General features: G+C 37.5%; 2 protein-coding genes across 4 annotated transcripts; both read right to left on the reverse strand.

Moving 5' to 3' along the window:
• Positions 1-479: 479 nt before the first annotated feature.
• LOC121990153 lies at positions 480-1,430 on the reverse strand. Its single transcript, XM_042544361.1, has 2 exons — positions 765-1,430; positions 480-629 (listed from the first exon to the last, which is right to left on the reverse strand). Exons 1-2 carry the CDS (start codon positions 1,314-1,316, stop codon positions 561-563), a joined length of 621 nt encoding a protein of 206 aa, XP_042400295.1. The 5' UTR covers positions 1,317-1,430; the 3' UTR covers positions 480-560.
• Positions 1,431-2,686: 1,256 nt separating this feature from the next.
• Positions 2,687-13,947, reverse strand: LOC121992424 (DEAD-box ATP-dependent RNA helicase 21-like). 3 transcript variants are annotated; one of them, XM_042546794.1, is made up of 3 exons: positions 11,430-13,947; positions 2,890-3,527; positions 2,687-2,801 (listed from the first exon to the last, which is right to left on the reverse strand). In XM_042546794.1, the coding sequence occupies exon 1, from the start codon at positions 13,783-13,785 to the stop codon at positions 11,569-11,571; it is 2,217 nt and encodes a 738-aa protein (XP_042402728.1). In that variant the 5' UTR covers positions 13,786-13,947; the 3' UTR covers positions 2,687-2,801; positions 2,890-3,527; positions 11,430-11,568. The 3 variants fall into 3 exon arrangements, with proteins under 3 accessions (XP_042402728.1, XP_042402727.1, XP_042402726.1); XM_042546793.1 differs by having other exon boundaries at positions 2,687-2,808; positions 11,430-13,938; XM_042546792.1 differs by having other exon boundaries at positions 2,687-3,527; positions 11,430-13,938.
• Positions 13,948-14,449: the final 502 nt, after the last annotated feature.

Genomic DNA, 14,449 nt, shown 5'->3' on the forward strand with positions numbered 1-14,449 from the left:
CTCAAGACAAAAACCTTATTTCCCCTTTACTTGCTTAGCAATTGCTCGCCTTCATAGAAAGTGGACATCATCATCAAAAATGTTTCGTGTTAATCGAGTTAAGGTCCATCCGTTCATGTTCGAAATATATGGTCTCTCGCCCGAAGATACACCATCCCAAGAAGTCATGACCGAACCATGGATGATCAAATCTAAGCATCACCTAGTGCCCAAATCTAATGGGAACTCATATTGTCATGCTTTTCTCAAGGTTGCCATGGACAACATCTACAAATAGATAATGAAGCTATGGCTATTGACAAAGATGTAGATATTACTAATCCATGTTTTTTAATATACAAGATATCATTTTATATTTCTCATTTTGCATCTAACAATGCCTTCAAATGATTGATTTAACTTCCACTGTCAATAATCTCTTTTTTCCAAAACAAAGAAAAATCGACAAAGTGTAAAATGAACAATCACAGAGCAATAAGTCAGTAATCAGAATGGAGATTTCAATGACAAAGTTTGCAGAAAAATATTGAGATTTTCTTGGGTTTACTATATTTAGCTAGCTACCTCTCATCGGGGAGCTTGTAGGAGTCGCTGGTGATCTCAGACAGCCGCGAGCCGGGGAACAAGGTCTGCGGCAAGAAAGGAAGAAACATTTTAATGGAAAAGCATCAAAGATTGATGAAGAGCTGCCAAGATTGCTTTTTGTATGTTTTCAAATCGCTTGAGATTGAAAGAAAGAAGAAGGAAAGGAAGAAACAACCCACATCGATCTGTTTTTGGACCGCCGTCGGCCTTTTTCTTGGCCGGCGGCGAGCTCTGCACCCCGTCATGGAGTAGAGGTCCTCCTCGATCTCGTCCCTCGTGAGGGAGAAAGAGAACTTGGGCCACTTTTGTCGTTCCGTTCGGAAATGCACCGCCCGCTTCTCCGCCGTCGACGGCGGAAACCTGCTCACGCTCCCCTGTTCCTCGTGAGCCCTCAAGATCATGCGCCTCGTCCTCATCTTCGAAAGCGGCGCCGCCGATTCGTCGGATATTGAGGTGTTCCCGCACGCCACCGGATCCGGCGCTGTCGCCTTGGGAAGAAACGGAACTGTCAGATTCAGACGGTCCGCCGCCTCTTGTAGGTGGAGCATCAGTTTCTCCCTGAGCCCCTGGATCTCGTAGTCGTCATCGTCATCCAGGACGGGGACTCGACGCTCCGCCGGCTCCTCGGTGGGAACCACCGAATCACTCCTGGTCGCCGCTCCCTCCTCCATTCCTCGCGGCGTGATCGCCGCCCTCATAGCCGGTGGGGATTTCGACGGTGTGGGTGGCATTTCTTCGGTGGTGATCACGGGGCTGCTGCCCGATCGACCCGAAAGGCAGGCGGCGTCCTCGTCGGCGCGGCAGGAAGCGGGCACGGCGGATAAAGATACGGCCGGTGAGCGTAAGTGGGAAGGTTTTCAAATGCGAGAGTGAGAATAGAGAGCAAAGTGGATACATTAAAAATGAATCATATATTTCATTATATCATATAAATTTGCTAAAAACAACCCTAGATTCCTATTTTTTAAGAAAAAAATCTCATGATGAAAGTCTAACTTTTCACACATAGCCATTTTAAAAAAAAACAATTGTTATAAAAATCATACTAGAACAAGTTTCACGTCATTGATTAACTAGAATCAATTGTATAGCAATCCAATTACCTGATTCATTGATTGGATAGACCCGTAAGAAGATTGATGATTTGCACCAAATTAGTAAGTCGTAAAATTGTGGGTGATAGAAGATTGTAAAATTGTGATAAATAATTGACAAATTAGCACGTGAACAATTATGGACCAAAGTAGAAAACACATGTTATTGAGTTAGGGCTGTTATTAATTAAGTTGAACTAAATTTTGTATTTTTTTTCAAATTTATTTAATAAAATAATTGAGTTAAATTAATCTGAGTCTAAAGTATATCAAATTATTAAAATGATTATAAAATATTTAATTTGATTTTTTTTAAAAAAATTTAAACTTAATTCATTTAGATAAATGTTATGAAACTCTTAATTTAAACATATTTTATTATTTAAAAATTTTAATTTTACTTGGTTATTGAGTTTAATGCTTCAAGCTTATTTTTTTATTTATTTATAAATTTAATAAATCATTTATTAATAGATATAATTTATAAATATTATTTATAAATATTATTTAATATTATTTATAAATAATCACCATAACATGCTGAGCCATACCGCATCCCCTCCGTGATGGTGATTAAGCTGACAATCTGAAAAAAAAAAAAAAAACCAAAGCACGGCATCAGGTCGGCACGGCGGGCAGCGGGAACAACGGATACAGAAATCGACGGTGAGCGACAGGGGAAAGGTTTTCAAACGTGAAATGCTTGGCAATTAAAACTAATGATATCTTTCATTTACATAACATAAAAACATGGTAAAAAGAACCAACCCTAAATGGATTCTTTTTTTTAAAGAAAAGTCCAATCAGGGTCTATGCTATTGAATAATTAGTCTAAGCAATTTCTTAATTAAAATCCAAAAGATAATAGATTAACACTCAACAACCGTATTGTAAAATGGTTTTGAGTTCACTTTGAAATCCAATAAAGCTCTTCTCTGCTATCAACATAAATTACCTTGCTTTGATAAACCATCCTGAGATGTCAAGGGGTTCATGTTCATCTTTTGCTTGAAGGGAGCGAAGGCTCATGTAGGCAATTTGCAGAATTGAGGGAGAAGAATTCCAGGCCACTTGTAAACAAGATCTTATCAAGCAAGAGGAAGCCATAATTGTTCCAAAGAGCTGTGATCTTAAAAACATAGGTATCTTTAGAAAGCAAGGAAAAAATGAAATAACTCAAGAAACAATACAGAAGCAAGAGGCTGCTGACCTCCAAACCATCTCGAATAATTGGCAAAACACAAATACACAATGACATCAACTTGCAGATTTTTGAAAGGGTAGGGCAGTTCAGGAATCAAAAACACTTCCGTTGAGAATTATAGGATATTTAACTATTTCAAGATGGCTAGAAGCCTCTTTCATTGTCAAAGAGTGGTTTCATTTCAACAAAGCGTGTTTCAGGTGATAGTTCTAATGCAGTTCAACACTTCTACTATGACGATCTCCTGCTTTCTTCAAGAAAAAGGTTCACAAACTAAATTCATACATGCCCTTCTTGTGTGATGACTTGTGTTTTTTGTTCTCAAATAACTAGCAACTTCATCCATGCAATGCAGTTACCAATCTCATGGTTTATTTTCTCCTCTAACTGAAAATATTGGACCAGACTGAAATATCCTGCGATGAGTTTAACAAAATTTGGCTGGAATTCGAGACAGCCTCCATCCATGCATTGAACTTATTTCTCATGACTGGCACTCAAGTTCTGAAACTGACAAAACAAGAAGGGGCTCTCCAAAAGATAGCCAGACTAACATTAATAGTTATCATTGCTCAGAAGTTCTATCCTATTTCAAACTAGGTTTCTGAAACACTTCTAAGATGAGAAGAAGCCTTGTTGTCGTCCTAACAAACAATAGCAAGAAAGTAGTTTAGTACTGGAAGTTTCTCGCTGCACTACTCAAGTTTATCATGCTACATCTACATGATTTGATTTGGCAATTATACAGATATGTGAAGGAAAAAACAAGATCTAGGAGATGCTTCAAAAGAAAAAGCTTCTCCAAACCAAAAAAAACATTTACCACATTACAAATGTTTTTGAATCTTGAAAGCAAAAGTTCATTAACTTACAAGAATAATATTACTAACAAAGGACACCTATTAGCATGTGCAGGTTCAAAGTTTGTATTCTGTTATTGTCTTACACATATTGAACCATTTACTCATAGCAGATCAGTAAAGACCAATCCAGTAGCTACATGAAGGAAACATAAATAGAAGATCATGAATAATACAATCACACAAGCCTCATGCATTCTTAGATGGCAATCCTAGTAACACTGGCAAATTGCATTTTTAAACTCAATGAAACTCCCTAGACAAGTAACCCAAAAGACTTTGAAGAAACCAGAAACAACAAAAAATCTTGTAGAATAAAATCACTGTTTTCTGTTGATAGGATTGGAGAATCAGTGTAAGGCTATGTTAATTCATGTCATACAAAATATGAAGAAAGACACAAAAGCCGCAGCAAAACACAGAAAGGTAGAACCCAAGTGTTGATTTGCATTTTAGAATGTTTGATATTTTATGTATGACTCTCTTTCTGGTTAATTTTTTTCTCTGGAAACTAACGAGTCTACCTAATTCAGAAATATTGCCAGCTTGGTGAAAATTTAAAGCTGGCCATGCCCATTGCAGTTGTTAAAGGAGGATTCATAGCATGTGTTTCTTCAATATTGTTCTCCTCAGTGTGAAGCAGAAAGAACAATCAACTACAGATTTCAGGAGAAAAGTATTTGCAATAAGTTGAGTTGGCAGCAAGAACGAACTAGCAGGAATGAGTCAGAAAGACTGTTAATTTCAACTTTGATTGCAAAAGTTGTAATGAAATGATGCAATGGGGTAAAGGGCATAGGGGCTATGCTTAATATCAACAAAGACAATGACAGTAAGATTGACTATACAGAAGTGTGGAAAATAAACACAAGTGAAAAGGGTAGAGGAAGATGTTGCGAAAGGTAAGGAAAGACTCCGAAATGCTGATGTGAAGGGAAAGAATATTGTGGTCCTGTGATGCATCTGGAATGCTGATATTTGTTGTTGGTGCAGCTGTCGATACTCTAGAGACAAGCAGAAATGTATAGGCTGTGGTTGGTTTTGGAAAAAAGAAAAAAGACTAAGCTGCTGAATGAAACATGGGCTTGAAGAATCATCAATAACTACCGTGCTCTCTAATTTATAAGAACCTAATAAATGATGTACTACACTGCTACTGTGCTTAGCAGGCGTGTTTCAATTATTTCATGAAATTTCAGTAGGACAGGAAATGAAGTAGCTGACAAGTTGGCTAAATTTGCTGTAAGGAATCCCTTGACTGTTACCATAGTGACTCTGTATTAATTTGTTGAATCAAATAGTTAATGATCTAGATGTTCACAGAAAAACAAGATTGTTAAAAGTGTCTTATTGACTTATCTTGATGTTTTATGAGCATGCAGAAACTTATACTGCAGTTGCCACACAATTGCACTAAAAATGCAATATATAAATATACACTTCTACTCTAACATGCATTTGCCGTGAAGTAGAATGCATGTATTGTAGTGTTCGAAACCACTTATTTAATTAAGGAGAGTTACTGCATTAAATTGCAATTTAATTAGAATCCGGATTTATTTAATTAAGGGCAATTTATTAGATTAATTATAATTTAATTAGATTTTAAATTTATTTAATTAAGGATATTTATTGGATTAATTGTAATTGTTCATTTGATTTAATTAAGAATTTATTTACATAAATAGACCTAATTAATTAAGTTAGCCTACAATTAGGAAATTTAGATTAGTGAATTATATTAAGAAAATAGTAGGATACAAATATATAAAGACTTAGTATTTATGTGTAACTTATCCATCTAATCAATATAGAAGAAAATATAAATTTATATGGTGCATACCAAATTAAATAAAAGATTAATAAAAATAATTAAACACTATAACCTACGGATTTTATGCAGATATATACGGAATTTGGGATTTAATATCAACATGATGACTTGGTATGCATATGAAATTATATAACCATGGATATAGGTTTAGTATTAAGTTTTCATAAAAATAATATAAATGACTTAGCATTTATAAATATATAACTTACGAATTTTATATATGTGGATATATATGGAATTATATAACCATGGATATAGGTTTCTATTTAGACTTAGTATTAAGTTTTATAAAAATTATATATAGGACTTTAGCATTTATAAAATCTATCTAGAATGAAAATTTACATGATTTAGTAGATAAGATTTAGAACAAGTCCTAATATCCCCACCTTATATAAAACCTAACATGAAACTCCACCTTGCTCGTTTGATTCCCGCCGGCCCTAAGCCCCCACCCTCATCAAGTTACACCGGTTCCATAGCTCCATGGGAAGACAAGAAGAGAGGGGTAATAGCTAAAGGATCAAAGGCATGTTCCCTACCTTGTTAATGTTTTAGTTGGCTTCTATAGTTTGTGTATTTCGGATAACATGGTTGATGTTATTGTTTGTTGTTTTAACATTCATAAAGTTTCTTCATCTTTTTTTTATGCATATAATGATCTTAAAAATTAGAGATCTCATAGTTACTGTATGGAGAATATTTAGATGAATTAAATCCGAAATTAAAGTCATTTAATTGATGGTGAAAATGTTAGGTTTCCTCATGCTTCATAAAATCAGAACATTTGATTGTTGTTTTAATATTCATGAAGTTTCTTCATTCTTTTGATGCGTATAATGATCTTAAAAATTAGAGAACTCATGGTTACTGGATGGAGAATATTTAGATGAATTAAATATGAAATTGAAGTCATTTAATTGATGGTAAAAATGTTAGGTTCCCTCATGCTTCATAAAATCGGAACATTTGGTTGTTGCTATAACATTCATGAAGTTTCCTCATTCTTTTGATGCGTATAATGACCTTAAAAATTAGATAACTTATGGTTACTGTATAGAGAATATTTAGATGAATTAAATCCGAATTTAGAGTCAATTAATTGCTGGTGAAAATGTTAGGTTCCCTCATATTTCATAAAATCGGAACATTGGTTGTTATATTAACATTCATGAAGTTTCTTCATACTTTTGAAGCGTATAATGACCTTAAAAATTAGAGAACTCATGATTACTATATGGAGAACATTTAGGTGAATTAAATCCGAATTTAATGTATGTAATTGCTGGTGAACACGTTAGGTTCCTTCATACTTCATGAAATTGGAACATTGGTTGTTGTTTTAATATTTCATATAGTTTCTTGATTCTTTTTGTGCATATAATGACTCCTAAAATTATAGAACTCATGGTTACTATATGGAGAACATTTACGTGAATTAAATCTTAATTTAATGTCATTTAATCACTGGTGAACATGTTAGGATTCTTTCCGCTTCATTAAATTGGATCCTTATTTGTAGTTTTAACTTTTTATGTAGTTTCTTCATTTTATTGATGCATACAATGACCCTTAGAATTATGAAACTCATGGTTACTATATAGAGAACATTTTAGGCTATTTTATCAAAATTTAAGGTCCCTTAAATACTATAAAAACATGTGGGGATCTTCATATTCCATGTATTAAGGTCATTGAATGATCTTGTTGGCATGCTAATTGTTTAAGATCACATGTTATAGTTTAAATTTCATTATAAATGTTAGGAAAACACTAACCTTAACAACTCATCCTAGTGATAATGATAACGATAAAGCTTGAATAAGGATACCGTGAGAGAAAAGGTCCCAGAGGGACCCCGTTTACGAGACAAGGCCTATAGGGAGCCCAATATCGGATAAATTGACTGTGATGAAACGATTATGATAATGATTTATGGGAATACTGTGAGGGAGAAGGCCTCAGAGGGACCCTGTTTACGAGCTAAGGCCCCTTAGGGAGTCCAACACCAGATTTCCATAGGCCACGGCCCATTGACAACAGGATTGCTGGAGACCCCGCCAACAATAGGCCAAGACCCAGTAACAGAAAAGTGGTTGATGATGTCCCGCCGCTTGGTACTATGGTTTTACAGCTGAGATTGATCAATCAACCAAATGATAATAGCTAGTCAATGTCAACGATCCAAACTTGCCTTAAAAAGATTTTATGATATGTTTATGTTCATGTTATGCTATGTATATGTTGAGGTTCATTATATGCTATGTTTATGTTCATGTATGCTATAAATATGTTAGGTTCATGATATGCTACGTTTATGTTCATGTCATACTATGTATATGTTAAGGTTCATGATATATTACGTTTATATTCACGCTATGCCATGTACATGGTTGGGTTCATGTTTAGGTTCATGTTATGCCTATATTCATGATTACTCTTATGTTTATGTTTCTGTTTAGGATTATGTTTATGTTATGCTTATGCATATGCCTATGGACATGCTCGTGATCAAGTCTATCATTATGCCTTGTTCATTTACCATGCTTACATTTATGCTTCCATGCTTATGTTGTTGTCTATGTTTTCGTTCATAGTATGTTACTAGATAGGTCCCAAGTTATAGAATGTGATTTTCCCCTAGTACACTAGATTATAAACGTTAACTATTGCATGAATATGGTTTTGAATATGCTGAGCCTTTTAACTCACAAACTTTAATCTTTCTTTTTCAGACAATGGAACAGATGAGACAGGAGACATTGACCAGTGAGCCAGCTCGGAACAATGGAAGTACAGCCCGAAGCCCTTTCAGTTTAATTTCTGCATTATTTTATGTTTTAAGAACCCTCTATGTAATTTCTGAATTGGAAACTCACTATGGTAATACGTGCGAGTGGCGTCCGCAGTTATGGTAAATGATTTTTAAAAAAAGTAAAAAAAAAAAATAGGGACATTACATGAATATTCCCCTATAAGGGGACAGGTTTATGAGAAAAAGTTTGTTTACAGAGATATGCGCTCCTAACAAAATTTACTTTTAACAAGAACAAGATCAAATATTAACCAAAGTGAACATGATCAATCTGAGCATAACCCAGCATTAGCTTTTGGGCTATCTACAAGACTATCTAACAAGTGAGTAAAGATAGGATTTCCAACATTAACAAGTAACCAAAAAACCTCAACACGACTGTAATTTAGAAAGCATCAAGTTGAGGAATTAATCATACTACATGCATTTTTCCTTGAGGATTTCATAGTGATGAAACTTGTTTCTTGAGTCAATCCTAACTTGATAGCCTCTGGAGCTCTCAGCCAGAACTTTCTCATCAAGTTTCTTCAGTCCAAGTGTTTGAGAAACCTCCAAAAGCATGACTAGTTCTCAGCAACAAGATGGCCTTCTTGGCACTAAGCTGTTGACTATCATAGTGCCAATCAAGAAGTATCATGGTAAAAACTATAATAGATTATATAAGCCTACTAACTTTGATAGTTTGGACCTTGATTGGGAACTTGTTGAGTAGTAATGGAGAATTCAGGCAAGTCGAGTTAGTAATGGAGATTATTTCATCCGAACTGGTTGGAATTCAAAGTGGCAGATTTGGCTCAAGTGCTGGTTGACAACTCGAGCAAGGTGAATTGGGATAGCAGGTTATTGGTAATGGAGTAAGCTGGTTGTATGGATTGAATGACTAAGCTAGAAGTTTCAAAGATCTGGAAAAGTAGGAAGATAGTTCAAGGTTGAAATCAGGATTTGGCTGCTGCCCAAAGCCTGCTTTTCTTTACACACGTTAAGGAGCATATACAGTTGCTTCAATCACATGCTTCTCTGGGTGTATTCTAAGTTAATAGCATCCTTGAAAGCATCAGACTTTGCTTTTCGGAACTTTCCCCCTTCTTGAGTCTGGATTTAATCTGGTTTCACCCAGATAAGCTGTTCTATTTGATATGTTTTTGTATCTGGTTTGCTGTCTTCCTTTTATCATCTGACTGGGAATTTTATCCAAGATTCAAATTTGATTGTTTCTTACCCTCATCTGTCACTAAGTTCTGCCCATAAGTATGATGCTTTCAAGGAGGTTGTTCTTGTCATGAGTTCTTTGAAAGATAAGGGTTTTCCTGATCAAATTATTTCTGAGGTCGTTTCTAAACCTAGCAGTTATAAAGGCGAGGGATGCATGAAGGGGTGGCAACAGTTGACACGGCTTATACACTATACGACCTACATTTTTCCAAGTTTGGGTTTGAACTAAATGTGTCCAGGTGGTCTAGTCATAAATGGGTTAACCCGTTTATGACCTATTTATAAATATATAGGTACCTAATTCATTATATTAGTTAATTGTAAATAAATAATCTAATACATATTTTATATAATGCCATATGAATTATAATATAAGCTTGTATAGATTATATTTCAGATTTTTGTATAATTAGAAATAATTAGAATGTTTTTAAAATTTGTCAAAAAAAAATTTAAACAAGTCATACTGAGCCTCATTTATCATCTGACTAACCTGTTTAATTAACCGAGTCATAAAAGGATCAATCCGTCTATAGATAGGTCATGTGTGGGTTCAGAATTTTGACTTATTTATTAATTAGATCAAGGTCGGGTTTGGATGAGACACAATCCATGTTATAGCCCGTCAACCCAAATTGTCACTCCTATCTGTGGCTAAGGTGGCTCCTGAATATGATGGTGAGCATGAGAATGCGTTGATGAACTCTTCCTGGAAATCTTTATAAGGCCATCCTATATGTTGGCTGGTTGTTTATTCATTTCTGCTTCTAAAGATGAGTTGGCTGAGGGTGAGAGACCTTGGAACCCTTCTGTGATTGGTTTATCCTATGGTCACAAAGCCTGAATCATATAGGTCCTTGTGATTTCAAGTTCTATCCATCATGCATCTAGCTATCCTTGTATAAAGAATAAATATTGTGAGGGATGGACTTGCTAAAAGATTATGGCTAGATAATTGGCACATGGAGGGAATACAGCATTTGATTATGGATGTGTAAACCTTTTCAATTCTTCTTCAAGAAAGATACAAAGGGGGCGGCATTGCTGCATGAGAGTGGCTGGGATCCTTGTTTCAGATACAATTCAGCAAGCCTTAGGCTTAATTAGGCATATCCTGATCTCTGGAATAAAATATATTCTCACATGACAAACAATCCTAGCAATAAGTGTTGATCTGGGAGCTCATAGCAAATGGTCTCTTTACTCTAAATCTGCTTACGATTATATCATCAAGTGCTAAGATTGGCTGTTGCTAAACAATAGGCTCACAATTAAAGAGAGGTACTCAAACAGGCATATTAAATGATCCCACATACACTTGTGATGATAACATGAAAGCCTACAACCATGTCATATGATGGGCAATGGAATGTATGAACATCTTTATAGATTACTAAAACATAGCATTGAAAGGAAGTTATTCTTCCCTACCACAGTCTTCCATATTTAATTGGAGAGAAATTGAAGCAAATTCTCTCATGTTTCTAGGGACTGCAGGACAGTTTTCTTCTCATAAATATTCCATGCATAATTTCATCAAGATTCGCTTAACATTTAATCTACAACTAGGTATAATAAATGTCATAATCAGCATTAAGAAGTTAGATAAAATCTTCTCATCTGAGCATAGTCTATAACAGAAAGATTGATCAACCAGTTACAACTGACAGAAGAATAAGAAATAAAAAGGATTGACCATAATATATAGATCAATTAGGAGAAATTTTAACAGCACAAGTACATGTAATTCAAATGACGTTTCAACCTTAATCTAAATAAAACCAACATTTTGGCTGTCAAGACAGACCAATTGGAAAAGACATACCTTGATACACAATCTAGATGCTTTCTACCAGATGAAAGATGACTATAGATGAAGTCCTCAAAACTAGAAAAGAAAAGTCATCAAGTTCAATTGAGTAAAATTTTCAAACACCATCAATAAGCAGCATATGCAATATCTATCAATGAGAAAAAAGAGTCTCGTTGCGTCTAGGAGGTCTGTCAGGAATACTCCCGGGCTTAAACTTTGAAGCCTCATGTCTGGCCAGCTCTGGTGGCACTGGGCTATTGCTTTGAATCAGCATCTGCTTCAGATCATAGAATACATCACTGTCATGTAGAGTCAAAAATGCAGTTGCAGAACCTGTCTTCCCAGCTCGTCCTGTACGACCAATACGATGTGTATACATGTCAATTTGATTTGGCATTTCGTAGTTAATCACATGAGCGACATCAGGAATGTCAATCCCGCGTCCAGCAACATCAGTAGCTACAAGAACATTAAACCTCCTATTCCTAAAGCCCTCAAGGCTGATCTCCCTTTGTTCCTGGGATTTCCCACCATGAAGTGTGGTCACCCTGTAGCCCAATCTGTCCAGGTCCTTGGCTCTTATATCAACAGACTTCTTAGTGTTGCAAAAAACAATGGCTGTCTTGTCCCCAAGGTCATCAAGAAGCTTCTGGAGCATTGTAAGCTTTTCAGACTCCTTCATCATGATCACACGCTGAGTGATGAGATCAGTGGTTTTGCCAGCAGTGCCAATCGTAACAACAACAGGGTTCCTCAAATACTTCCTAGCAAGTCGTTCGACAGCTGGAGGCATTGTCGCACTAAACATGTATGTAGTACGATATATCTTTTTCTCATCAAGTTCCTCATCCTCATTCTCTGGCTTCAAATTGCTAGAAGGCATTTTGTTCAACACTCCAATAACCTGTTCCTCAAAACCCATGTCAATCATCCGATCAGCTTCATCAAGTACCACATAATTGCACTGATTAAGCACAGCAAACCGCCTCTCCAGACAATCAAGAAGACGACCAGGTGTTGCAATCACTACTTCACATCCCTGCCCCAGCTTGAATCCTTGTTCCTCAATATATTGTCCACCTACAATGGATACCACTTTAATTCCTAGATAGTGAGCAAACTTAACAGTTTCATCCTCAATCTGCTGTGCAAGCTCACGTGTAGGAGCCAGGACAACAGCATAAGGCCCCTCAGCTTCATTCTCCTCAGTCAAGGGTGGCAGCCTGGTTATGTAACTAAGCATGGGGAGGACAAAGGCTGCAGTCTTGCCTGACCCAGTCTCTGCAATGCCAATCACATCACGTTGTTGGAGGCCAAGAGGGATGGCAGCCATCTGGATGGGGGAGGGGGTCTTGTAACCCGCCTTTTCAATAGCTTTGAGAAGCTCGGGCCTGAGCTTGCTCTCGCTCCAACTTCGCATAGGCCGCGGGATCCGTGACCCCTTGAAGGAGATATTGAAGTCCTCACGGAAGATACGCCAGTCTCGTTCTGTCATTTCCTCTAGCTTCTTCTCTGTCCAGTGGCGATCGACACGCATATCAAAGGAATCATAGTTTTCGGCAGCTGCTTCTTTCTTCCTCTGGGCAGCAGCCTCCTCAGGAAGCTCTTCAATGCCCTCCTTGCGCCGGATTTCCTCCCTTGTCTCTTTCTCATGGCGTGCGGCCTGCTTCTTCTGCTCCCGACGGTCCATGCCCGCTATGAAGCCGCGCCCAAAAAGAAGCCGCGCCTCATGGGGGTTCTGGTAGAGGGCGTTCATGTCCCTGGAGGTATCCTCGGTGTCCTCCCAGCCGAAGGAGAAGCGGAACTTCTCGCTCGGCTTGATAACCCTCTTCTTCGGTTTCTTGGATCCTAGGTACTGCTCCTTGATAGCATCCAGTTCTTTGGTCTTCTCACGCTCCGCTTGCTTCTCCGAGCGCGCCTGCTCTCGAGCACGGGCCTCGTCCTCGCGCTCCCGGTCTCGGTCGCGAGTGCGTCGATCGCGATCTCGTTCTCGCTCGCGGTCGCGCTCCCGCTCCCGATCCCTATCCCTATCCCTATCCCTATCCCTATCACGATCTCTGTCCCGGACCCGATCCCGTTCCCTGTCTCGGTCCCGGTCCCGGTCGCGGTCTCGATCCCGGTCCCGGTCGCGTTCGTGGTCACGGCGTTGGCTGGAGTCGGAGGGAGGCAAGGGGTCTTCAAGGGGCTTGGGGGCTTCGTTGTGGTTCTGCTGGAGTAGTTCGATGGCGGCGCGGCGCTGCTCGGCCACGGCCTCCTCGCGGCGCTGAAGGGCGAGGCGCTGCCGCTCGGCTTTGGTGATGAAGACAGGCTTGGCGTCGGCAGCGGAGGAGGGAAGCTTGCGGTCGTGTTCGTCGGCGGAGCGCTTCATGGCTTTGGCGGATTCCGGCGAGAGGAAGTAGTCGTAGACTAGTAGCAGGGAAACGAAGGGGATCGCTTGGGTCGGCGCAGGAAGGGAATGGAAATTGAGAGGAGCATTCGAGAAGCTTTTGTATCTTTCTTCGGCCTGTACACGCCCGATAAATTTATAGGATTAATAGATGGGATAGCCAATAGTAGCATCCCCCAACCCTTTCTCTTATTCGAAATGCATTTCCCAAACTACCCTCACCCCCTTCTTTTAGTAGAGCAGCTGTTGCTTTAGTAGAATTCTGTAAAGATATATTGGCATCGAAATCTAAAATCCTATATTATATTAAAATTTTGATATATTAAAAAAACATATCGATATTATATTAAAATTTTAATATATTAAAATTATAAATTTGATATAGTTCATATTTAATTTTCGGTATCAGTACATTACATCAAATATTAAATTATTAAATATCATATTAAAACCTTTACATACAGTATAATATCTATAGAGATTTTTGATATATTAAATTTTTGATATATTCAATATATTTTGATACGATATATATAATATATCAAAAAATTTCATATTTTTCCTATAAATATCAATTGATACTAATCTCTAATGCTACGATCTAAACAAATGTCATATATTAACCCCAGAAGTCCCATAGTATATA

The sequence above is a fragment of the Zingiber officinale genome, chromosome 6B (assembly GCF_018446385.1).
Source record: "Zingiber officinale cultivar Zhangliang chromosome 6B, Zo_v1.1, whole genome shotgun sequence".
In the NCBI taxonomy this organism is placed as follows: Eukaryota; Viridiplantae; Streptophyta; class Magnoliopsida; order Zingiberales; family Zingiberaceae; genus Zingiber; species Zingiber officinale.